The 27,927-nt window shown below is 44.3% G+C and overlaps 1 protein-coding gene across 1 annotated transcript; it reads right to left on the bottom strand.

Moving 5' to 3' along the window:
• On the bottom strand, positions 1-27,251 carry LOC148029125 (F-box-like protein). Its single transcript, XM_087687880.1, has 4 exons — positions 27,062-27,251; positions 24,641-24,829; positions 1,223-1,471; positions 1-530 (listed from the first exon to the last, which is right to left on the bottom strand). The coding sequence occupies exons 1-4, from the start codon at positions 27,188-27,190 to the stop codon at positions 255-257; spliced, it is 843 nt and encodes a 280-aa protein (XP_087544006.1). The 5' UTR covers positions 27,191-27,251; the 3' UTR covers positions 1-254.
• Between the last annotated feature and the right edge of the window lie 676 nt (positions 27,252-27,927).

Genomic DNA, 27,927 nt, shown 5'->3' with positions numbered 1-27,927 from the left:
TAGCTTTCAAAATTCAAAGGTCATTTCAAGTTCAAAGTTCAAATTACAAGATTAGGTGGTGATGGGTTAGAGCACAATAAGGTATTGCACGTTTCAACCACCTCCAAGATATCGTTGGAAGTACTTTGGAATCAATATAATTGTGAAAGGTGTTCTCTGTAAATCATTAATTTACACTAGTTTCAGTGAGAAATGTATGCTTCTGTATGTAACAAGAAATTTGTACAAGGGCCTGCCGAGCACCACAAATAAATTCACCGCTGAGAGTGCATGCTCCTAGCTACCCAGGCACTCGATTCAAAATCAGCTGATATCTGAACACGCAAGACTTCATGTAAGATACCTCGGTCAATCACATCAAGGAAGTAACCCCATTGGAATTCAGTTAAACTGCTCAATGAAGCTACACGCATGTGCATTTCATCATGCCTGCGGAATCCATTGGTCCAACCCCCAAGGCTCCACCATCTTAAGTACACCTTTCTGCCACCAACCTTGTTTTGATTAAGTGCCTCTCTTGCAGCCTTACCCTGCAAAAATCAAGTCAGCCACTACATTCATTAGCTTAAAATATTATCCACATCTTCAGCACCTTCTTCAGGCATTCTCTCTCTCACGATGTAGAGTAACATCCTAACTTTTTGAAGAACTTAGTGAGATTTTGGGCGTACATTAACACTTAAATTCAGATTGGTGGTTATCCAAAGCAGTAAATCCAGCTACAATGAACAGCACTCAGACACAAACTTAGCAAGACTGTAGTATACATTTGGATTAATTGAGACAGTTGCAAGAGCCATAAAGGAACAAAATAATCTTGAAAGGTATAACTTCAGATAGAAGGTTCTCTCAAAGCTTGGTGTCTCTGAGATCAATAAGACTTGGATAAAGGACCAGTATAACTTGATGAATAACGTGATGCAAGAACAGACTCTCTGAGGATGTTAACTACAAAATCTTGATTCACAAAACCAAATAAATTTTTTTAAGAAGCATTGTTCCTAGCAGCACAGCAGCTGGTTCTTGAGGAGTTCATGATTCATTATGGTATCAGGTACATTATGGTATCCACAATACATGATTCATGGATAAATCAGCTTTCAATTCAACTCTTAACTGTACATTTTGCTTTAAGAAAGCATGTGGCCTCCTAAGTCAAATAACAGTTGGGTTGCATGCAAACAACTGCGGAACAATAGGAAACGAGCAGACTCTTGCATACCGGAATTTTCAACTTGGTGAGGCAATAATGCAGCCCAAGAAGGTTCACCAAAACACTATGCTTTGGAGTTAACATAAACATTTGCACGTCTTGGAACTCCAAACCCATTGAGCAAAGAAGGGCCATGGCCTTCTGATATTCTGCAACTTCAACAGAATCATAACAGGCCCGTGCTTTTACATACTCAACCACAGATGAAGCACCACTGGCCATTCTCTTGTGTGTAAAAATGTATTCAGCACGCCAAGCCTGCATGAATACTCAGGTGATTTACTCTCAAGTAATGGTATTCATTCCCACAAATATCACAAACATTACATGTTACATATAGACAAAGGAAACACTATCAGAATTAGGATCTGCTACTTTTTGAAGAAAAAGAGTGACTAATTATATTACTCAAGGGTAAACAGCGCTACATGGTTCAACAGCATGGCTGGAGTTGAACAAAGCAAGCTCAACATAGCAATGCTGGAGCAGAATAAACTATGAGGCATCACTGCCTTACCTTGTAACAAAGGACTTTAGGAGTATGATCTATTTTTCTACTCTTTATTAACCTTTTTTATGACCTACCTGACACTGGATTGTGTCTTCATACACCAATATGATTCAGAAATACGACAGATTTTGGGCCCTTTTCTGCAACATCTCAGGTGTGAAATAGTTGGAGTGTTTTGTTCTCTTTTGGGCCTGCTAGTTGGATGTCAATCTCAGCATTTATTTCAGATTTCTCCTCGCTTCCATAGCAACTTCCTCCTCTTGTGCTAAGCTGCTCGTGTAGATTAGTGTGTTTTGAACTGTGTCAAAGCAGGAGACTTGCACAAACAACAGACAAGTGAATTTCAAAGACAAATAGCTTCTATGATATCAGTGGGGTTGTTATCCCTGCTTCTCCATAGTCAGAGATCACAGGTGCACGACTTCGATCATCATTTGTGCATGACAGTGCACTACACTCTTTATCATGTTTCCTTTTTCTATCAGTAGCCATGTGGCTGCTTCTTGTTGGGTTTGGTGCAAAGCTCACACACACACACACACACACACATGAAATGAGAAGATATATTAACGTCTGCAAAAGGCCAAAGTGACCTATGAGACCATGAGTTACAATCATCTGTGTGATAGTACAACTGTCTAAAAAAGAACAGCAAATGTAACTGAACAGTAGAAGAAAGCTAAAAGCTAGTGATAAAAGGAGAAACCTTAGCTGATACAATCCATAGTGATAAAACCTCATGTACAAAAGCCAAAACTAGAAGTATCATGGACCAACATAGGGCCTAGCTCTAGCCCATGCAATGGTCTCTTGTATCTGCATATGCATGTGCCACCAATCTCTATGTTGGGGTCTAGGACGCCTAGATCGGCCAAGCTGGATGGCTCAATCAATCACTGTCCCTTGTGTGGATGTAGACTGTGGCAATCTCGAGGTCCCCTCAATGATCCTCCCATGTGTGGACTGAGAGTGGGTGTGACCTTAATGTCACATTAAATGTGACATTAAAGTGATATTTAATGTGACATTAAGGTCACAGTGGGACTGCTCTAAGGTCTCCTAGTTCTCCCTCAATAAGAAATCTGTAAGCTGCCTCCAGATAGGTCCTTTGTGTCCTGGGGCTGTACTCCTGACAAGCATCTCTCTAAGCCATCGTATCTCAAGAAGGAAGAGCCCAAGGCATTGCTGATCATTGTAATCCATGACTCTTGATAGTGGCCCAAACCTATCCTGAACAAACAATGAAAGAAGCCTCAAATCTCATAGTATCCTAGGCAGCTGAAAATGTAATGCTCCTCTGTCTCTGGCTCTAGCTGACATATGTGCTTCTTTGGTGGTATGGATCTATACTTGCAAGTCTTAATCTCTAACTGATATGAGGAGTGCACTAATCCCATGTGAAAGGTGGGTATCCATGTATCTCACAATAAAGCTATCATCTATAGTATGGAGAAGATGCTCTCGATAGAAAGCATTCTTCTCTAGATGGGCCCAATGGTATAAGTGGTTTGGGTCATGTACCTTGGTCCAATTCCATTTGGCCGCCTGTATTATTTTATTCATTATTTACAGGTCAGCCAAGTTTTTGGCCTCGATGCTCCATCATAGTCCATGCCATTTCAATCACACTGCGATTCTTCTGCTCCGATATGACATTCCCCTGAGGTGTGCTGGCAAATTCCTGGTGTATGCCATGATCTGCACAAAACCGCACTAGCTCATAAGAGACAAACTCCCCTCCCTTGTCAGAACGCAGAGTCTTGAGTTTCTTGCCAGACTTGTTCTCTTGAAAAATCAACCAATCCTTAGAGTGCGAGAATGCTTCTACCTTCAGCTCCAAGATATACGCCCAAGTCATCCTACTAAAATCATCAACAATTAGCATAAAGAATAAACTCCCCTTGAGGAACTCCATTCTCATCAGCCCACATAAGTTTGTTGAAACAAGCTCCAAGGGCTCCTTAGCCCTACGCGAAGCCTTGCAGGGAATAGCATCTCTACGTTGTTTGCCACGAATGCAAGATGCACATGGCGGGTGGCTCACCCCAATCTTTGGCAATCCATGCACCAATTGACCACAAGCTGCCTTCCAAAGGTACTCATAGTTGAGGTGGCCAAACCAAGCATGCCATAGCTCAATCTGATTTTGAGAAGAAAGAGGACTCTGATGGAGATTATATTCTTGTAGCTTCTTCATGGCGGGTGGCTCACCCCAATCTTTGGCAATCCATGCACCAATTGACCACGAGCTGCTTTCCAAAGGTGCTCATAGTTGAGGTGGCCAAACCAAGCATGCCATAGCTCAATTTGAGTTTGAGAAGAAAGAGGACTCTGATGGAGATTATATTCTTGTAACTTCTTCATGTGATGTCTCATAGATGACTGACACTCACTCTATGTATGCCCAATGTTGGCCTTTGGATTTGGGTGTGTCCTTTCATGTGACACCTTGCAGAGACTGGTTTCATATATACCGCACTATTTCTGGTTCTGTTGATGACATCCACATCTTGTAGACTCCATTCTCCTCATGACTTGCACAAAGAACTTGTCGAGAAGCTCCATCAAGAACTCGGAAAGAGTCCTTATTAAACTTGACTGTAAGGCCAATGGCATAAATCTTGCTCATTGAAAAAAGATGATACCCTAACCCCCACACATAGAGAACCTTTGATGTGTGGGCACCACCTTGCCCACACATCAACTACATATCACCTTTACCTTTGATGGAGATCGAAGAGCTATCACCTATGAGAATTTGCCCATGCATCTAACACACATGGCTAATACTATCTAAAGAAAGAATCAAATGGTGGGAAGCACCACGATCCACAATCCACTCATGAGACTATGGGGCCAACATCACAATATTAGTAGCTGTCGGAGGAACATCCTCAATCATCTCCAAACGGAGAAAGAAGGCCAATGAAGGAGCAACCACCACTCTTGAGTCCTTTGTAGTCTTCTCCTTCTTTGTGTCCTTTTTGTCCTTGTTGGGACAATCCTTCTTCCAATGAGTTGTCTTGCCACAACCGTGGCAAGTAGACTCCTTGGTTTTATCTTGCTTGGACTTCTTATCCTTCTTCTTGTTGTTGCTCTTCACCTTCTCTTGGAAAGACTGACATGTCAATGCCTCTGACTTGGGAGTGTTCTAACCTCTGAGTTGTTTCTCTTGGTCTAAGACCGGGTCTAAACCAACTCTTTCCGCTTAAGGATATATGTTCGGTCTAAAGCAATCAAGGCAGAATAGAATGCACTAAATCGGGGCGGTAACTGTAAAAGAAGAGTTATCGCCATGCCCTTCGAGATAATCACCTTCTCTAAGTTTCGAATCTGGATCTACAATTGCCGAAGCTTATTGATATACATACTCCCACATAGAAGAAGACTTATTGGGACTCAAAGTCCGCATCTAGACCTTCAAAGATACTCAGTTTATAATGGTTATCCAATTATAAATTCGATCCAACTCCAGCTATATTTCCCAAGCCACGGTCGAGTGTTCAATGTGACAATAATAGTAGGAGTACAAGAGAAAAAGAGGAAAAAGCGGATGCAAGCATTCAGTTTATCCCAATGTGCCTGTACCTCGAGCAACTTAGCTTTATCATCTATAGAAAGCTTGGGTATCATGGACTATAGAACTGTCTATAGCCTTGGTTACGAGCTCCATCAACCATAGAACTTCAAGTGGCAAGCATCATTACCCGCCAAATGCAATTATTCTCCCCTATGAGCTTTTGATCTTAAGGAAGCCGGTAATACAAGGATCTTATGATCCGTAATACTTTGAAACTGTGCCAATCTCAAAAGACATTGACTCCTATAACCTACAAAAAAACAAGGGCATCCCTCTCTGACTCTGCACATGGTGCCTGCTAGGGCTTCCTCCACTTGTCCAAGTGTATTTCAACTACCGGAGGCGATAAAAACTCAAAATATGCTCCAAAAGGCTGAAAACACAGCCTTTTCTTCTTCACGAACAGCAAAAACTTACAAAACACAACAATTTGCTCCTTCCCCACTCTTCACCTATTCGCCTCAGCCTCAAAATGCTGAAAAGAAAACTTTTGTGCTGAAGAAATCTCCCGTTCAAGTCTGGCCACGAAGCAGAGAGGACTGGTTTCTATAAACACAAATATCTAGCCAAGAGGAGATGGAAAGTACATTTCACACTACCGAGAATATATAAATGGTTCTTAGGTCAAAAAGACCCATCTTAAAGTGCAATGCAGTAGTAAATAGACCTATCCACCTAGAAGAATGCCTTCTACCTAGAAAATATATCCTAAATTAGTTGATAGACAGGTCACCCTAGTCTAATTTGGTGCATTTGGCTGAAGTATGGCCACCCTAGTTTGAAAAGGTACTATGCTATTTTGAAAACATGCTCCCCTAGTCTGAATAAGGCCGCATTGGCCTACTAACTAGGTCATGCAATAAATGAAGATTAGGTAGGTTTAATAGTAGTTGTCCCAAAAAAGAAGGGCCGTCTCCAGCAAATCAACCGGTCAACGCTGCTCTGATACCATGTCAAACTGCAGCAATGTAGAAGCGTATGGACGAGAGTGAAAGACAATGAACATGAGAGAAAAGTGGGAGAGAAAAGAGATAGTAGAATGCAAAAATATGCAGTAAATGAATGCTGAAATGAAGAAGGCAGATGTGCAAACGGACTATCAAAGTATCTCCTTTAGCCAATCTTTGTCTCCACCTAAAACAGACAAGTGGGATGACCAAAGCAGGCTGCCTATAAATAGGCATTCAAAAAAACAATATAATAATAAGGTCGGCCAATTTTAAACTAGTTGACTGCACCAAAACTGCAACCGTTGAATAAAATAATAATAACAATGTTGCGCAGCACAACACCTACCACCTTGCGCAACATCCTGTGCCTGCTCCACTGCCCAATAAAGCTGGAAAACGCCTATAGACTCTCTAGAACTGTCTGACCTAATTTAAAAAAATGTGTAACTATGCCCAACAGAACTAACTGTACAACAATAGCCTAACAATGCCTGTCCAGGGGATAAATAAATCTCTAATAGAGGAGACCCTCAAGCATAGAAGAGTCAAGTTCCTTTGAGATATCTAAAGATACGTTTGGTTGCTTGCCAATGCTTTGTGCCAAGGCTATGCATCGACTATGTACTACACAAGTACAATAAGTATCCAATGACTTGTTGGTAAAGAGAGGCAAATGGTTCCCTTGAATGTTCAAGTATGGATCTATGCCCTGTCTCAACAGGATGTAGAGATGGACTTGTAATCTCCCATTTGAAAATGCTAGAGTAACTATCCAACATACTTGAAGTAATGCATGACGAGTCTACCTTGAACTGAAACAAATTGAATATAGAGGCCATATTGCAAGGGACCAAGAATAGTGACATCAAAAGATCATTGCAATAACACAGTCAATATCATGTCGTCTACATATAGGATAAGGATCAATAGATATTGCTATCCTTGCAAACAAGTACCGTGCTCTTTGTAAGTGTGTTGCAAATGCCAAAAACCAAGAGTAACCAAGTAAGCACGGATCTTCTCATACTGTGCCAAAGGCAATTGCTTTAAATTGTACAAGGCCTTATGCAAATGGTAGACCATGCCCTCTAATCCTTTCTTAACAAAGCTTGGATGTTGTGATAAACTGAAACCAACCTTCCATGGATGGGTGGTAATTCCCCGATTACAACTTAGTTATAGCCATAACATTTATTACAAAACTGAGAAATGCAAAATAATCTTGGACAATGGACACCCTATTGGCTCCAAAAGTGGCACCCCTTTCGGTATTTCTTTAACTTAATTGAAGAAGAAGTTGATGTACAATGGAATTCTCCAAATCCCTTTCGGTATTCCAACTCCCCTTGTTGTCCAAAATGACCAGCAAGTCTTCAATCCAATTTGCCCCTTGATTCGGGTAGTCAATTGGCCTTCACCCGCCTTGATAGAGATGGAAAATGCCCCAAATTCATTGATTTGCTGGTCCCTCCACCTAAATTTGACTGAAAACAGCTTCAACCCTGTTGAATCCAAGTCTTGGAGCTTCCAATTTTTTGGCACACTTCTCGAGGCTGCTGCTAAACTCTAATTTCTGTTACAAATAGGGTTTATAGTAAAGAAATCTAAAATTTCTCAGCCTCTGGTAATCTCAATGTTGTAATCTTTGGAGCAAGGCTGTAGAAAGGCTGGGAGATGAGAGAGAATGTTGAGGAGAGAGAAAATTCAGACTTTATTCGCGAAAAATTGAAGAAAATCGGTCATTTACTGCTTCTGCCCTGCCTCAACAGCTTGTAGATGCAAAGAACTGAAAAAAATCAGTCATTTACTTTTGTTGCCCTATCTTAACAGCCTGTAGATGCTATCACCTCCTATTGATTGGTCTTCTCCTGCCCCGGCTACCTCAAAAGATCCTCCAATGGTTGCAAATCACACTAGCAGCATCTCCTCCCTCTCTCTTACAGGTTGAATGCATTAAAATGCCTCTCTCCAGTCTCTAAAGACGTTTTTCCGTCTTGCATGGGCATTTTTTACAAGTGGCAACCTTTCCAAATGGTTTTTCCAGCATTATTCATAATTAAATATTAATTTTAAATCTTTAAATATTGATCATTAATCTAATAATTATTTCGGTGTGCCCAGAAAAATAATCTCATTGGCCAATACTTAAATTGACTAGGCAACTTCCATTCCTGAGTCTCTCTGCGCTATCTTTGACCATCAGATTGGCGTTAGGCACCATTAAACACCACTTCTTTAGTGTCATCAACTGACACTTATGGCCAAATGAAAGACCTAGACCAATAACTCGCACCAAATACCACCAAGTACATGTGCAACATAACTTATAGCAACTTTTGCCTTTGACATTTCGTGATTTCCTAGAGTCTCGAGCTCGTAAATTTACTCTAACCCCAATTACACCTCACATGTGCAACATTTACTTTTTTTTGCAAGTAAAACATGGTTGATTATATTGCTCAAAAAAACTGATTACAACGGAGTGTTCATGCTCCACAGACTAGCTGGAGCTGATGCGAAGTCACAAATACATCATGTATACAAGCCTCTCAAGGCGGTCTGGGGGGGATGGGGGCAAGAAGCCATGGAGGAGGGGGGAGAAGGGGATGTATCACCATCTGGGGATACTTGCTTGCATCATGAAGAATAGGTCCTGGTCTCCCCAAATGCGCAAGAAGTGAAAACGGAGCTCCTGACGAGCTCGAGACTTACCCTACACCTGGTCCCACCGACTGTAGAGGGAGTGGATGATAGAGGTCCAAAGCTCTGCCAAAGTCGCATGTACTGAAAGGCTCTCCCCGCCAAAAACCTTCTGGTAGCGCGCCTTCCAGATGTGCCATCTAGTAAGACTCCCTACGATCTCCCATACCTCAGCAGTTTGCTATGGGCTCCAGTACCTGGAGGCTGGGTAAAGCCTCCAAGTCGACCACTGTGCAAGACCCAGTCTCAATGATGAAAATCATATCCTACATCCCGGCCTCATACAAAAGATGATGGCCCTGGTTGACTGCCTGCTAGCAGAAAGCTTCCCACAAGATACATCCAAGACTGGGTGCTAGACGGCGAAGAATACGGCATGCTCCTCTCCACACGAGTTATGCCGCCTCGCACGACCAAAGGCAATGCTTTGAGTTTCCAAAAGCTCTTGTATGCATCGTTTATACCCTCCATCCTGGTGCATCTAGGCTAGCCAACTCCCAATCGCCAGACCTCCATGTGCCAAAAGCCATAAGAAATACGATACCCTCCTTGGCCTCCAGCTGTCCCATAGGCGGTGCCAAAAAGTCAGACGAAAGGCATATGTGATGCTGTGCTCCACCTAGTATCTGCTGCGCGAAGGCGCCCATTCCGTGTCCTCCTGCATCAGTACATGTTTGCCAATCCTGACTGTATACTCCAAGAATCTCGATGGCTTCTTGGCGACCGCAGTGGCTGGCCATAGCCACTCTCCAGGGTTCCACTCCAGCTCATCAAGTGGCATATTCTCCCATATCCAGAGGCGCCACTCCCGGAACTCCTCCCAGAACACACAAGGGTCCAGACGCCAGGTCTTCCCTTGAAGACCAACCACACGAATCCTCCTCCACGAAAGGACAAAGATCTCCTCATCCTGCTGCCCTCTGTCAAGGACCAAACGCTCTAGCGGCCCATACCTCGCCAGGCTCTACCGACTCTCGTATCGAGAGGTCAAGCCACTCTTGAGGTATCGTTGCGTCAATCTCCCTTCTCCTCAACTCAACTCCTCTCTGACAATGTGATGCTTGCTGCAACACCTCCTGGTCCACCATCCTATACACCTCTCGCCGTGTCCTGATAGTATGAGTAGGGCCAGCCTCCCAACCAGCCCACTGGATGTGGAGACGCTTGCCAATCTGTATCCCGTCCTGATCTTTGACTTGGGGGTTCCAGATCACCGTCTGGCGATCTATCTCCTCCTGCTCCACGAGGGTCTTGGGATTTATAGACCTAGAGTTCCAAAGCCTAGCCCTTTTGGCCAAGCTAGTAGTCTGCAGGCTCACACTGGGCCATCGTGAAGATCCATCTCGAGGACAGCCTCCAGTTACCACCAAGACTCGGTTTGCACTACTGGAGAGCCTCCTGCAGTAGGACCTTCCAGGTGCCCTCCTAGTGTGAGCCTGCAGACTACTAGCTTGGCCAAAAGGGCTAGGCTTTGGAACTCTAGGTCTATGATCCCAAGCCCTCCATCAAACCGATGCGGGCGGATGATGGTCGCCCACACCACCTTGGCCCGAGAATCCTTGGAACCATCTAATTCGGCCCAAAGAAAATTCCGCACTAGGCGGTGAACCTGAACTACACAAGAGAAGGAAAAGCACCAATACGAGGCGATTTACCGAGCCGTTGCTAGGAGGACCTGGTTAACCACCAAGGCTCGACCCGCTAAGAAAAGACAGGAAGTACTCTAACAAGTTAGCTTCTGCCTCACAGAGTCGAGGACTGGAAAAAACTGCTAGGCAGGAGTAAGGTCCAGTCCCACCTGGAACTCGTTACCCTAGGTATCAGACGGTCTGCCCTCTGCACACCCATCTGAATCCCAAGTGGACGCCCCACTCCATGATAGAGTCCCGGTTCGTAAGGAAACCAATCGACTTTTGCCAGTTGATTTTCGCTCTCGCTACAATGCAAAACACCTCCAGAGCTAGTCTCACTCTCTTCAATGGCAGCTCATCGTCCTCTATATAAAGTGCGGTATCATCTACATACTCTGAATCTAATAGCTCCGTCTCCTCTCCTAGCGAAAGTCGAAGGCCACATAGCCTGCTCACACGTGACCTGAGAAAGTAAGACATCGCCTCTGCAAAAAGTAGGAACAAATACATGGCAAGAGGACAGCCCTACTGGATCAATCTCTCCAGCCGAAACTCCTCCCCCCTCTTGCCATCTATGAGAACCTTGCTAGTAGTCAATCTATAAAGTGCAGAGATCCCACGGATCCATGCCTGGGAGAAGCCTAACCTCACCATGGTGCCCTCCAAGAAGTCCCAGTCAACCCTGTCAAAGGCTTTCTCGAAGTCCAAGAGAAGTACAACCAATCCCTGACCACTGTTCTGGGCCCACTCAATCGCCTCAAAGAAGGTGAAAACATTGTCTAGGATGCTCCTATCCAAGAGCAAAACTTGTCTCTGTGTCATGAATGATGTCTGGAAGCACGAGGTGGAGTCGCCTACCGATCATCTTGGCTAGTGCCTTATAGGCCACTGATAACAGGGTGATCAGTCTCCATTGGGATAGCTCCAATCGATCTCCCCCTTTGGGGAGGAGATTGACAAGACCTGTCGATAGACTCCCTCGCATCTGTCCTGAGCTGAAAATCCCTTGAAAGGCTAATAGTAGGGGGTGTTAGCAGAGTATTTGTCAGCTCATGTGTGAGTCTGAGCTTGATGTGGGCTGGGCATTTTTATTAGGTATTTTAGGTATTTTTGTGGTGTGGCATTTTATGCCATTGGGGCATTTTATGCACCAGTCGGCCAGCATTAAATGCTGTCCGACCAGCATTATTGCTCCCCACTTTTTTAGCCTATTTATACTCAGTGGCTCCTCCTCAGTCAGTCACTTCATCTTCACCATCTGCAGACTCTGTGGAGAGAGGAGCCAGTGCCAGTGCCAGTGCCCACGCAGCCAGTGACTCACTGTTGTATGCGACTGTCTTGTGTTCAGATATATGGATTCCATTTCCCGTGCATACATCTGAGTTCTCATCTGTATCGTGTTCTTTTCTTTTCTCTTTTTGTCTTGTGTTTCAGCAGTTTATTTCAGCACATGTTTATGCTTCCACCGCTGCTCCACTTCTGACATGGTATCAGTTTTCAGGATTTGTGTTTCTTGCTGATTTCAGGACTGTCTTGTACCCTTGCTGATCAGACGACTGCTGTCGCAGCCAGGCGACCTGTTTTGGGGCTGTTTTCAGCCTGCGTTTTTTGCAGTTTTGCCATCGCCTGCTGCCTCCGCACCCTCTGCTGCCTACTCACCCTCTGCTGCCTGCGTTTTTCATCTGCAGCTGCTGGCGACAGTTTTCTACCTGTTTTTCTCCAGTTTACAGCCTGCATTTTGCTGCTTCAGCATCTCTCGTGGCTGGGTGACTGTTACTTTAGGCCGTTTTTACTGTTTTTGGCAGTTTCTGACTGATTTTTTGACTTTCTGCAGCAGATTTTGTCTTCTATTGATTAGATTTTGGGTTATATTGCATGTGAACTCTCATTTTCTGTAGTCTGTGCTTGTGTTTTGGCTGTGTTTCCTCTCTAAATTCCATCTCTTCTCTACTTCTCTTATTCTCCTCTCCATATGGCTCCTCCGTGCACTTCCCCTGATGATAAGTTGCATGAGACATCCTTGAGATTACAGGGGCGGCTTTCGGCACATTATGGAGGCGAGGCTTATATAGCTTCAGAGAGGGGTGACGGGAAGAAGAAGTTGAAGGCCCAGTGTTACCACTGTGGCAAGAAGGGACATTTGTGGAAGGACTGCAAGAAGTTAGCGGCTTCCAGGAAGGAGGAGCAGAAGACGAAGCGGGATGCTGACTCTACCGATGAGTCCTCTCCTTCATCAGACTCCGACTCCGATCCTCTGGCCAAGGTGAAGTCCAAGGCGCGGAAGGGATCCTCTTCTTTGGATGGCGAGAAGGGCTTGGTGGCCCCTTCCTCGGCTACTTTCTAGTGGTGGTGATGAGGTCATCCCTCACGACTCTCTTGTGCCAGAGAGGGAGTGTGAGCGGGTGTTCAGATGGGGCAGCCGCGCCTCATCTATATTTTTATACAGGTGCACAGGTTCCAGAGAGGGACGTCCCTGACGCATCGACTTCAATCTGGTGGAATCAAATCCTGGAGCTGGGATTGACATCCAGGTTCATGCTGAGCTGGTTATCTGACAGAGAGCGGGAGGCTTTCGTCTGGAGCTCACATGAGGGGACACTTTGGCGGTCCGGCCGAAGGCGGGGACTCCATGGTCACCTATGTTCAGAGGCATTTTTGACAGGATGGTCTTGTATGCTACTGCGAGATATTGGTGATGGACACAGAGACATGCTATGATCTTCTCTATTTTCAGGTGTTTGGTACGATCGACATCGACATCAGGTTCTCTCCGAGGCACCTTGGTGGTGGCTTGATCACCCACTGCTTGGGTATCCATGGTTCTACTTGGTGGTTCTATGTTGTATAGTTTCTGATCCCTTTTCATTGTACTATTGTATTGTATCAGATCACCCATGATCTGAGAGAGGGTGTTAGCAGAGTATTTGTCAGCTCATGTGTGAGTCTGAGCTTGATGTGGGCTGGGCATTTTTATTAGGTATTTTAGGTATTTTTCTGGTGTGGCATTTTATGCCATTGGGGCATTTTATACACCAGTCGGCCAGCATTAAATGCTGTCCGACCAGCATTATTGCTCCCCACTTTTTTAGCCTATTTATACTCAGTGGCTCCTCCTCAGTCAGTCACTTCATCTTCACCATCTGCAGACTCTGTGGAGAGAGGAGCCAGTGCCAGTGCCCACGCAGCCAGTGACTCACTGTTGTATGCGACTGTCTCGTGTTCAGATATATGGATTCCATTTCCCGTGCATACATCTGAGTTCTCATCTGTATCGTGTTCTTTTCTTTTCTCTTTTTGTCTTGTGTTTCAGGAGTTTATTTCAGCACATGTTTATGCTTCCACCGCTACTCCACTTCTGACAGGGGGTCCTTCACCACCTCCCAATAAGTAGTGAAAAAGGCCTTAGAAAGACCATTCTCTCTCGGGCATTTCTGCCCGTCCTGTGCATGGAAAGCCTCCTCTAATTCCTTCTCTGTGAAGGGGTCTAGGAGGGAGCGTCCCATCTCCTCTGTGACAAGGGATGGGATGTGGTCCCAGACTTGCTGTCTACAATGCTGTCCTCTAGCTGAGACTGTCTCCTGCTCTGCTGGAAAAGGTGTTTGTAGTAGTCAATGGCAATCTCCATCACCTTATCCGGGCTAGAGCTAATCCTCCCATACTAATCTCAGAGGTTGCGTATCTGCTCTCCTGAGGCGGGGCTAATGCACATGGAAAAACTCCCTCCATATCGTGTCCCCCTTCCACGCCCAAAAGGCTGCTAAGGTGCGGAAGGAAAACTTCGAGCGCCTGTTCTCAAGGGTGGCAAGGGCTGGCCGTGCGCGCACCTCCTATGCGTGGAGAGTGGGATCCCCTGGTGCCTCTTGGAGAAGTCTCTGCGTGGCTGCTAGGTCTCGCCGGAGTGCTCTCTTCTCCTCCCAGCTCTGTTGCCTGGCTTGTAGGGCTGCCTCCTAGCAAATCCTGCTCGATTTAGAAATTTAGCTAAACTTTTTTTTAGATTGTTTTTTTACTCCAATAGCGGATTCTACAAGTAACAAATAAAACCAAATGCAAGGAAAATGATTGCACTCGGCTAGGACCTTTGCAACCTCCTCTGCGATCCGGTCCCTCCTGTCCCACTCCCTAGTCCAGAGCTACTCAATCTGCCTCTTCACCTCCTCCCTTCTATAGACCAAGTCAGGGATCCGATAGGATCGTGTGTCCAAGGTTGAAGCTAGGGCATCAAGTGTCAGGAGAACCGGGCAGTGATAAAAAAAAGTGGTGCTGGCCAACTACCCTACCTGGCCTCCGCGAGAGCATCCCCACTCTCCCACACACCAACAAAACTCCGCCCAGCCGCCTATATCCCCAAGAGAAGTCCTGCAACCTCTTCCTCCTATGAAAAGCTAGGTCTCTCCAAGCATCATGTGCTCCTACTACGAGGAGGAAGACTTCCCATGCCTCCTATTCCTCCCCAACCATACCCTGGTAGTTCCTGCCTCTGCCCTACTGGTCCTCTAAGGCCTTCAGGTTGTTGAAGTCTCCTCTAACAATCCAGGAGTCCACCTCTGGGAGTCTTGAGGTGATCTCCATCTAGAACCTGTTGCGTGTCCTAACCTCAATAGGGGCATAGACATTGAGGACTCCAAGGCACGAGTCCCTAATATCCAATTTGATCCATAGAACCCTCCTTGCCACAATTGTCCAGTGGTCACATATACAGGCGGTGAGGCTCAGGCCAATAGAGGTGCATACGCCTCCACTCCTGCCATGGGCACCAATGGCGTTCTCCTATTAAGTGTGTGAACTGCCTGGGAGTACCTTACTACCTGATGGGCCTGGGTAGGGGTGAGCTTGTGCTCCTGCAGAAGTAAGATGTCGATTTGTCTGGCTAGGGCAGGCTGCAACTCCTGCTGAACAATCAACTTCCTAGACCCACGTGCCCCACTGTAGTGGAGGCTATTCACATTTCAAGATGCAAAATGTAAACTCATAGGGAAACCTGTGTGACCGAACAAGCATTTATTCGGTGTGGAAGATGCTAATGAAGAAGAAGAGCTATGGGGCATGCAGATACGCTTTGCTGTAGGCCTTGATGGTGAACTCCATTCTCCCATGGTGGCCCTCAGGCGACGGCAGACCATGGGGGTGATAGACGCTCAAGGTGGTACTACCAAAGCATCTATTAGCCAGGCTGAGAGGCATGACTGTATACTGGTAGAAATGGGCCGCTTGTGCCAAGGGCCACTCGATTACATCCGTCGGTGCTCTCCACTGTGGAGGGGCTCGAAAGATGATGGTCAAATGTGGGACCTCGACACCAGCCCACCAGTTAATGTCCATCATGCAACCTGGCCACTACTAGGAAAAGAGTGCTAGTCTTCCTTCTCCCATCCACTAGGAGATGTGGTGTACCACCTAACTCTTCACCTCCTCCTCTATTTGTGTCATCATACAGTCTCCTGTGTGAGAGGTCTAAAGGAAGAAAGCATAGTTTGGTCCATCCACCGGTGGTGCTAGTAAATGGACCTTGCCACTCCTTGACTTGCGTACCACAAAGATCCCCACCTCCAAAGGTAGTGGGAACTCTCTGCGCTCCACAACTCTCAGGTAGGACCACGGATCACCGCGAAAGAACTGTGGTAGCAGTTGCACTTGTCTCGGGAAAGTGTGACGGGCGGCAGGGACAGATGAGCTGGTGGCTATGTAGGGAGGGGAGGGCCTAGGTTGCTGGTGAGTGGAGGATGTCGGCGTATGGGGCTCCTCATCTCTTGTGGGAAGGGGAGGGATGGGCGGAGGGAGGGGGGGGGGAGGAGTCACCTGTTCTGGGTGGGGATCAAGGGGGCTGATCAACGGGGGAGATGGTGGGGAGGAGGAAGATCGAGGGGTGGTGGGATGGTCAGAGGTACGACGCGGGTGTGGGCGGGGGGTGGCTCTAGAGAGAGGGGATTGTGGGTTAGGATCGGGAGAGGAGCCATGGGGAGGTGGGGACTGTGGGATCTTGAGTAAGGTAGCCTGTGTTGCCTCCATGGGTGGTGGATGTGGAGGCATGTGGTCCTGCCGGATGGGATGAGCAAGGGGAACTGCGGGGTGCTCTGTCGGGGGGCCGTCGCTCGCTCTCCTGGTCCCTGCTGCCGTGGCTGTGTCTGAGCGGCTGACTGCGGCTGACTGCGGCTCCCCCTGCCGTCTCTCTCTGTCGTCTCTGGACCCGTGTAAAACCGTCAACGTCCACCTGCGAGCCTGCTTGCCTTGGCTTCGAAGCACGCGCAATCTGTTGCCTGATGCCCAAAGTCATGGCAACGGGGACACTGCTCTGGTTGCCCAATTACAATAACTTGCTGTTTGAAAGAGTATCTGCCTGTCTCAATCTCCAAAAAGTTTGGTATATTCTTTATATCATTCACTACCAGTCCGGGGAAGAGTGAGGTGACAGGATGTCTAATAAACTTGTTATAGAGCGCGAATGTCTCCACTGTACCAAGGAACCATGTAAATGACCCCCTTCATGGAAGCATAGGGTGAGCTATCCACTAGCTCACGGGCTGCATCCGTACAAGTGAGTCGAATCATGAAGATTCCTTGACCTATGAGAACTGCCTCTGCGATTTGCATCGTGCCAATGCGCAGTGTGGAGTGAAGCCAATCTCGAAGTTGGGCCCTAGATGAGGGGTGTCCTATGACCTGACCAAAGATCGTTGTTTCTTTCAGCTCCAGCTCTGTGGCACGGACGGCTAAGAGTTGTTCCTCATAGAGGACAATGCACAAGGTGTTTGACTAAGGGGCACTCGCTAAATGCACTGGCGTCTCGGACCAGAGGTTTCCATTGCGCGTCCCTTCTGAGAACCTACTAATTACGTTGTTGTGCTACTAAGGGGGGGGGGGGGGGAGTTACTGCAGAGGGAGGGAGCAACTGGAGGGGCGGAGGGGGGGAGGGGGAGAGGGCCGATGACGAGGAGGGGAAAAATGCTTTTTGTTATGGTGGGGGAGGTGCTGGAAACCATTAAAGGATGGCTCACAAACGGTAGGCACAACGCAGGTGTTGGGCCTATCGAGTGGGGCCGGGGCTACAAGGTGGAAGAGGCAGGGATTCAGGGCTGAGGAGGCGGGGGTCAAGGTGGAGGAGGGGGGGGGATTAGGGCAAGGGGAAAGCTAGTGCAGGACAGCAGGTGAGCAAACAGGGCGGGGGGACTAGGTGGGGGAGAGCTGGCGGGGGGAACAGCAGGCAGGGGTTGGGTGAGGCGGAGGCAACGCTAGGGGGAGGATAGCGCTAGGGAGCAGCGCTTCACAGGGGGGGAGTAGGCGGGGTAGTAGGCGGAGCAGAAGGCGGGGGGGAAGGCAGAGGAAACAATGCCACGGGGAGGGGGGGAGAGCTAGGGGAGAGCCACAGGGCAGTAGGCAGAGGGGGGAGAGCTAGTACGATGGCGGGGGCAAAGCGCAACGCACGTGACAACTGTGCAATATTTACTTTACTATGTGATTAAAAATTATTTCACATATTAAGTGAGGTTTCAAAAATACATATCCTCATGACAGCCCTGCCCCTTAAAATCCTTGCAATCGTCCATAATTGCACTGTCAGATGTATCAAAAGAAAAATAGTAGACTAGAATTTTCACAAGGCATCATAGTTTACACAACATTACGCACTATTGCTCAACCATTCCATATGCCCAACACATGCTGAAAATTATCAGTCAATCATAACATAATATAAGACTCACAAAGAATCTCAAAAACATTACCAGATTATCATATGGCATATCTATTTCTCATAAGCTCAACTCATCTATAGCAAAACCAAGCTATAGCATAGCACAATCAAGCATAAACCATGGCCAAAACATTAATGACACCATAACATATGTTGTTGTCCATGGAACCAGATGTAAATCATTGAAAATTGAGCATAATTTGATCATAAACTGAAGACTTGCTGATTTGAGAATTGATCAAATGTGACCCCAAATTGATCAACTAAAGTCGGCTCTAACTAGAAGGCATTTAGATAAAGCTGCAACAACTGAGGATGGTTTGCCAAGTCATCCTCTTCTATCCATTTGGCATCCATCGGTGAATAATTTTAAAATTTCACCAAGTATCTCCTAGAAACTTTACCTTTAACCTTTCTTTCCTTTATGCCAAAATTTGCTCGAGTGCTAAAATCTCATCCAGCTCCTCAACCTCAAGTTGAATTTCAGCAAACATATCCTCTGGCACATCACCATTAAAAGGCTTCAATAGGCTGACATGAAAGGCACTATGTATTTGCCAATGTGGAGGTAATTTCAACCGATACGCCACATCATTGATCTTCTCCAACACTTGGAAGGGCCAGTATCTCATACTTAACTTCGGATACAATCTTCCTCTTCCTTTTATCTTTTTCAGCATTGCCCTTTCAAAACGCAGCAATACATAATCACCCTCTGCAAATTGCAAAGCACATCTGTGGCAATCGACTATCCTCTTTTACTTTACTTGCGATCTCTGAAGTGCATATTTTATCTTTGCATAGGCTACATCCAAGTTTTCCACATAACGATTAGCCTCAAAGATCTTATTCTTAGTTTGTAGAATAGGTGGTACCTTCTTGCCACCCTAAACCACCTCAAACGGAGCTTTGTCCGTGGAACTATGCGCTATGTTGTTGTAAGCAAACTCAACTAAGGGCAAATATTGCTCCCACTATATTTTGTGGTATGAAACATAGCACCTCAAAAGATCTAACACTGCAGAATTTGCTTTCTCAGACAAACCATCTGTCTACGGATGGAAGGATGATGAGAATTTCAATGTGGTACCCATATTCTCAAATAACCCCTTCCAAAATAGACTAGGCATACGAGGGTCTCGATCACTAATGATCGACTTTGGCATACCATGATACTTAAAGATGTGCTAAAAAACAATCATGCAATATGATCAACTATTATTTTCTTCCTTACTGGAATAAAATGGACTTGTTTGCTAAGCCTACAAATGATAGTCCATATCTTATCATTCCCTGTAGATGTTTTAGGAAGCTAAAAAATAAAGTCTTCTTTGACAACTTTATCTGCGTCAAAAAGTATCTCAAAGTTTGATGGTCTATCTGCACTGTAAAATCAGCCCCCAACAAATAATGTTTCCACGTAGACAGTGAATGAATTACAGCCAAGAGATCTTTCTCATAGACCAACAAATTCTTTTCTGCACCATGGAGAATTTGGCTCTCATAAGCCACAACTCCGCCGTCTTGCATAAGAACAACCCCAATGTTGTTACCACATGCATCCCATTGAACTACGAATGACTTCCTTAGATCGGGCAACACAAATACAAGATTTGAAGTCATCTTCTCCTTCAACTTTTTAAATGCTGAAATTTCCACTACTATCCATCTAAATGGCACATCCTTCTTTTGCAAAGCATATAATGGAGATGCAATTTCAGCAAACCCACGTACGTACTTTCTGTAGTAAGAACATGAACCCAAGAAGCTGTGGATCTCATGTACATTCCTCAAAGGTAGCCATGAACATATTGCCTCAACCTTTGTCCCCATGCAAATACCATTAGCCAATACAATATGCCCCAAAAAGTGGATTTTATACAAAAAGAATTCACTTTTCTTATCATTGATAACCAACCTATGCTCACACAGTTCATTGAACACAATGTCCAAGTGTCTTCTATGCTCTGCCTTGTTCTTTGAATTGACAATCATGTCATCAAAGAAAGTGCCCACAAATCCTCTATGTGGCCTAAAGATACAATCCATCATTCAATTAAAAGTGGCAAGAGAATTCGTAAGTCCAAAAGGCATAACAAGAAATTCATATAATCCAAAAGATGCCCTTAAAGCCGTCTTAGGCACATCTTTCGGTCTAATGCGTATCTAATGATACCTACTTTTCAAATCTATACGGCTGAATATGGCTGCCCCTTGCAATCTATCCATAACATCATCACTCCGAGGAATTGGAAAGTGATTCTTTATCATGATCTTGTTCAGAGCACAATAATCAATGCACACATGCCATGAACCATTATTTTTCTACACCAAAAGCATTGGAGAATAAAAAGAAGATGAGCTGGGCTGAATCAGCCCATTTTCTAACAGTTCATTCACCTGACTACTAATCTCCTCTTGTTAGGCTGCACTGACTCTGTAGGGTGGCTTATTAGGTGGGCTACTTCCAGGGATAAGATCTATGCCATGATCTTTTGGCCTTTCAAGTGATAGCTGCCCTGGAAGTGACTGACAGAAGCAATTAGCATACATTTTCAGAAATGACATGCGATCCTTCTCTAACTAAGACATATTCACAACATTCTCACTATCATCTTTATCTTTAGTAAAAACCAAGTACGTTGAAAGATGATTTTTCATTACTTTAGAAATGACAGCTACAGATACAACAGGGATAGATTCACCTTTCAACTTTACATCAAGTATGAGTATCTTTCCCTTATGTTGAATGGTAATCTTTTTCTCACGAGAATCAATCACTGCATACATATGGTGACACCATGGCATATCAAGCAATACATCACAACCCTCAAGTGGAGCAATGAAGAGCTCTTTGTTGTCCACATATCCCTATATATGCAATCGAAGCTTTCCAGTGAGCGGTATGATGGGCTTTGCATGGCCTTTACATGCCATTCCAACTTTCCCCATGGGTCCCATCTCATCCTCTCTGATGCCTAGACGAACTGCCATATAAACAGAGATAAAGATGGTTCGTGCACCATTATCAAAGAAAATCAATGCATACTAATTTCTAATTTTGCCCCATGCTCTACACAACTCAATAGCATTATCATTGGGCTGATCAATATTAGCACCAAGTACCAATCCCATTGATGTTTTGGGCTTCTTTCCTTTAGAATCTCCTTGATTTTCTGATTTTTCAGCTTGTTGTCTATTGGAACAGTCCCTTGCAATGTGACCCTCCTATTCACAAATAAAGCATTTATTTGCAGCCATCAATTCCCTACGTTATGCCAATGTTTTCGAGCCCTTTCTTTGTTGTTTTAGCCTCTTTTCATGCTGATTTTCAAATCTACCCATTTTCTCAGCCTTAAATAGCTTTTTATTTAGCTCCTCCCCACTCTCTAGGAGGCTTGAATCCTTCCCATGCAGCAAAGCATAGCTGTGGTAGCAATCTCTATGAGCTGAGACATACTAGGCACATAGGATTTAATGCAAAAATCCATGATCCCTTTAGGGAGACCACAAACATATTTTTTCACTTGCTCATGAAGGGATACGGGGCGATAAGAAGTAATAGGCAACAATGCATCCTAAAATTTCTTATTATATTGCTCCAAATTCTTGCATTTCTTAAGATCCAACTTATTCCAAGCTGTCATGATGCCCACCTCAAAGGTACTTGTCAACCAATTAGATGCAAACATTTGCTTGAATTGTACCCATGTTGATGGTGCTCTACCTTGCATCAAAAGAGTGAACCACCATTGTAATGCATTTTCTTTCAAGAAAGTGACTACCTTTCGAATCTTCGAGGACTCGCTCAAGTTCCCCCCCAAATAGGCTGCATCAAACTATTGAATGAAAGTCAAAGCTTTCAGTCTATCTTGTGCACCACTAAATGACTCAAACTTGCTTTTTCACCCTCATCATAGTCTTTTGCTGCCCCTTTGGGTGTCAAGTTGTCATACACTGGTTGCTACAAAAAGGGTATATTTGCCAAATTTACATTCAAAACCAATGCCAAACAAAGCATTTGCATGACCAGTATTTATTCCTTGAGCCCGATAAGCATTCAGGGGTGCAGATGCAGTGTCAAACATCCTACTTTGTGCCCAAACATCAAGCCAATGCTACCATACATAGGGTTTTGCATATTTCCAGCCATACTCGAATACATTGGGCCTTGCACACATAGGCATTGGTTGCTGCATACCATAGGGATTTGTGCCATACATTCTCGTATATGATCCTTGTCCAACCATAGCATGAAAAATCATGCTTCCACCAAAATATCCTCGCTGCCCCATCATAGCATGCATGCTCGACTATCCAAAATCCATTGGATTAGCACTTCTGATATAGCCTTGCATTTGCATTCCTTGCTCCGTAGGAGCCAATTGTTTTGTTTCATTAGCATCTTTGGGAGCTTCAAATGAAGGGTTTGGCATTATCCTCGGTGAATCTCTAGCTATCCCGAAGGTATAGAATACGTCTTTTTCTTCTTGTCTTTGTTGTTTTTCTTCAAAGCATTCAAAAATCGGATAAATTGAGGATCCTTTACCAATTCAACAAAGAGATTTGCTACTGTCCTCATCTGATTCTTAAACTGGTCATCAAATTCCTCTTCACTTTGCTGGTCATCAGCCTCTTTATGCCCTGAAGGCCGTGCATCTTGCCCAACAGTAATATTTACAGCTTACTATCCATGGTTTGAGTTGTGTCTAAGGTCAAGCATTGCATTTCCTTCATTCCCATATGAATGTTCATACTGAGAAATATCATCACTACTTGAGTCCATCTCACTGTATGAAGACATATTGCTATGATTTCTTAGCTAAGAGTAAAAATCAGCACTAGCATAAAGCTTTGGCTTGCAATTAGGTGCCTCAATCCCACCAAATCAAGGGATTGAGTAATATCCTAGAAATGGAACTATGAAATCAACCTTCCTTCCATAGATGGGTGGTAATTCCCTGATTACAACTTAGTTATAGCCATAACATTTATTACAAAACTGAGAAATGCAAAATAATCTTGGACAATGGATACCCTATTGGCTCCAAAAGTGGCACCCCTTTCGGTATTTCTTTAACTTAATTGAAGAAGAAGCTGATGTATAATAAAATTCTCCAAATTCCTTTCGGTATTCCAATTTCCCTTCCTGTCCAAAATGACCAGCAAGTCTTCAATCCGATTTGCCCCTTGATTCGGCCAGTCAATTGGCCTTCACCCGCCTTGATAGAGATGAAAAATGCCCCAAATTCATTGATTTGCTGGTCTCTCCACTTGAATTTGGCTGAAAACAGCTTCAGCCTTGTTGAATCCAAGTCTTGGAGCTTTCAATTTCTTGCATACTTCCACAAGCTGCTACTAAACTCTAATTTCTGCTATAAATTAGGGTTTATAGTAGAGAAATCTAAAATTTCTCAGCCTCTGGTGATCTCAATGTTGTAATCTTTGGAGCAAGACTGGGAGATGAGAGAGAATGTTGAGGAGAGAGAAAATTCAGACTTTATTCGCGAAGAATTGAAAAAAATCGGTCATTTACTGCTTCTACCCTGCCTCAACAGCTTATAGATGCAAAGAACTGAAGAAAATCAATCATTTACTGCTATTGTCCTATCTCAACAGCCTGTAGATGCTGTCACCTCCAATTGATTGGCATTCTCCTGCCCTTGGCTGCCTCAAAAGGTCCTCCAATGGCTGCAAATCAGACTAATAGCATCTCCTCCCTCTCTCTTGCAAGCTAGATGCACTAAAATGCCTCTCTCCAGCCTCTAAAGACGTTTTTAGTCTTGCATGGGCACTTTAGACAAGTAACAATCTTCCCAAATGGTTTTTTCAACATTATTCATAATTAAATATTAATTTTCAGTCTTAAAATACTGAAAATTAATATAATAATTATTTCGGTATCCAAAAAAAAATATGATTGGCCAATAATTAAATTGGCTAGGCAACTTCCATTCCCGAGTGTCTCTGCGCCATCTTTGACCATCAAATTGGCATTAGGTACCATCAAAAGCCACTTCTCTAGTGTCATCAACTAATACATATGGCCAAATCTTTGGGATTTCATTACCCTCCTTGCTCCCTATCCCCTAGTGGATCTATAGATTGGGTCTATATTGGATTCAATAGCCTTATGGAACCAGCTCAATTCTCAAGCCCGATCGTTCTTTTTCATGAGCTGCCATAATTTAGTTCTCGATTCATGTGTGGCGCATCCAAACAATTAATTCATGCTAGCCAAACATTGCATACACAAGCACCACACAAACATGATCAACATCCATGCATGTTTATTAAGAATATGATAGTGAAATCATAACATCGAACAAGCTCAAACATTCTCATTATTGATCTAAGAAAGAAAAAACCTTAGAAGAAGCCTTGTCCCCACATGGTAACATAGCACTTTTGATTTTCAATAGATCACGATCTCTGTTTCTGCCTGGAGTTATCTGTGAGCACCATCTTTGGGTGTATAGAATGTACCATACAAAGTTGGAGGAGCATAATGTATGCCAGTGGCGAGAGCAAGAGCTGAGGGAACAGATGTCCCAAACCTGCAAATTGGGATCAAATGGTTAGAAGTCTTCAGCGTGCTATTACAGTCAACATGGAAAACATAATCCCAAAGCTTTTGATGTTTTGTTTCAAAGAATAACAGTGATTGTATGTATGCTGTAGCATGCGCCTATATATTTCTTATATTCTGCAGCACTGAAAATACCTTCACATTCGAACAACTAACTGAGAAAAGCAGAGAGATGTAACCCCTTGCATGCCATGCAGTCTAAAGTATACACTCTTTTCAAAATGTTCAAACTGAACATCACTAGAAATTTCAACTTCTACCCAGCCACCTTTTATAAGCTTTCACCTATGGGCACAAGTCACTTGACTTGTCCATATGCCAAGCCTTCTTGTAAACAACCTTGTCCATCCCCTTAAACCCTTATGTGTTTGGAGAACTCGCTTTGTATGGTCAAGGAGAGAGCGCCCCTCACACATTTTGTGGAAAACTCTTGCATTAATGTCCTACTGTAAGAAATGGCTCTGCACTCTAACCAGCAGTAGCCCTCCATGAATAAGTAGGAAACACTAGTGAAACAGACCATATTGAGATCTATGCAAGCCACAAGTAACAAGGCTGTCGCTAGATATTGGTTTGATGATCTTAAATGTAACCATTACAGACAATAGCTTTGAAAATCACGATGTCACAAAGGCTCTAGAATTCCATAGAGTCTAGAAATGCACGCAAGAAAATAAATGAGCACAAATATCCAATCTCAAAGGCAAGAGCCACAATAACTTGCTGAAGCCAAAAAAATGAAAATGGAGTCTAAAATATGATAAATAAGCACCTGTATACATAGAACTTGAAGGAATAATGTGATGAAAACAAAGGGGCAGCAAGAGAGTGCACTAGTGAAACAGACCATATTGAGATCTATGCAAGCCACAAGTAACAAGGCTGTCGCTAGATATTGGTTTGATGATCTTAAATGTAACCATTACAGACAATAGCTTTGAAAATCACGATGTCACAAAGGCTCTAGAATTCCATAGAGTCTAGAAATGCACGCAAGAAAATAAATGAGCACAAGTATCCAATCTCAAAGGCAAGAGCCACAATAACTTGCTGAAGCCAAAAAAATGAAAATGGAGTCTAAAATATGATAAATAAGCACCTGTATACATAGAACTTGAAGGAATAATGTGATGAAAACAAAGGGGCAGCAAGAGAGTGCACAGAAAAGAAAGACAGATTTTAGAATCTGTCTATGTCGATTCAGGCTGCTGCTTGTGACGTGTGGAGGTCACAGCTGGAACATAATCTATTGGATTGTTTATTGCAGTATTCATCTTCTTTCTCGGTTTATTACCATATTTGCCCTCTTTCTAGGTTTGCAATTAACTTGATTAGAGATGCAGCAGCCTTCAACTAATTGCCCAAAAACCTTCCCAAGGAAAGTCTTGGAGAGATCAGCAATCCAGCAAATAACAAGATTTAGACAAGTCCACATCAGAGAGCATCTTTTCCTTGTTTGCCCCACGTTGTTGTACAGCATTTCCAATTCGCAAGGCAGCAGTAGGACATTCCAAAAAAGCAAGCCGTTGTTTGAGAGGGCTTAGCTTGTAGAAGTCTCTGATCCACCTTTGCCTATGGGCCAGAACTGTGCCAGAGATCATTGGCAGAGTCTGCTATCCAAGGTGGCTGAAATAGTCCTTTGTATTCTCTTCTTGCAGAATATTGATGCAATGGAGAGCAATGGGCACTCAGCCATTTCCATCAATGTTCTGATGCACTCACAACCGAAGCCTTTTATGTGCCCTGTATAGAGGTGAGGGCATATCCTTGACAACTAGCTCCATCCAGATCTGTCGGTTATACCAGTAAGTGTGAGTCATCAGCTCAGGTTGACTACATCCCTGCTCTTTACACACACCAATTGTTGCTTCTACCAATCGAATGGTCCAACAACATTCATACGGACCAAAAGCAACTTAACTCATCTTCCAGCAACTTAAATCATCTTCCAGCAAGGGACTCTGTTATATTGATTTGATGCAAGAGGAAAATTTGACACAATTTCTCCCCAATCCCATCAGAGACTACACCTGGTTATTCCAGCACAGAGTCTACTTATGATTCGAAGTTGAGTCGCAACAGATTATTGCAGAAGTACAAACTTGATAATCAATCAACAATTCTATCATTTTGATCGCAATACTGCATTACAAGGACAACGTCGTAATAAAAAACCGGCGTTTGGAAGACGAAGGCTTACAGAGAGAAGAGCAATAATGTACTGCGAGACGTCGTCAGGCATCTCCATGGCGGCATGCGCTGTGTTCACAAGGCCACCATCGTAGTTGACTGCTTCTGCTGCTTCGTTCTCTCTTCTGGCTTCGCCCATGGTCGCCGGAAACGAGAAAGACGGCGCACCACCCAAACATCGTGACCTCGAGTGGAAAAGGCAAAGCGATCAATTATTTAGGCCTGGAACCTTTTGACACGTGGCGAGCCATCGCTGGCTTCTAGCAGGCCACGTGTCTCACGAGATCGTTCATGTAGGCCCACCACAGCGAATCAAACTTTGAACGAGGTCCCGTAAGAGCAACGCCACACGCGGGCAGCAGACGGGACCTGCCAGGTTGGTCATGGTAAAGATAAAGGGCCACAGGCAAGTTTTAACAAGCTGGTCAAAGGGGACCACCTACCGGTTTCAACCACGGTATGCTCTCTCTCTCTCTCTCTCTCTCTCTCTCTCTCTCTCTCTCAAGCCGTCATGTCTCTCTCCACATGATCCAAAAAGCCAAGCACAACCTAATTTGTGCTCCCTGCAAAGATAAAACAACAAGGTGATTTCTGGGCACAAGACTTTGCTGACACAGACATTTTCTCCCTGGTTTATCTATGTCTGTGTGTGTCCCTCTCTCTTTGTCAATACATCCGCAATGAGAAATTAGTCACAAAAAGCATTGCCATCCATTCATCTTCATCGTCACCCTCTCTCTCTCTCTCTCTCTCTCTCTCTCGTAAATATAATTGAATTAAAAGGCAATATTTACATCAGACCATCAGGTCACCCAAGAAAAATAGAACAAACACAAATCAAGCCAAAAGGCCTCTAAGACCATAACACACAAATAT

Source organism: Lygodium microphyllum, chromosome 11, assembly GCF_053477565.2.
Source record: "Lygodium microphyllum isolate KBCC chromosome 11, Lygodium_microphyllum_v1.1.10, whole genome shotgun sequence".
Lineage (NCBI taxonomy): Eukaryota > Viridiplantae > Streptophyta > Polypodiopsida > Schizaeales > Lygodiaceae > Lygodium > Lygodium microphyllum.
The sequence above is the reverse complement of the archived record's forward strand: the minus strand, read 5'-3'. Positions and strand labels throughout refer to the sequence as shown.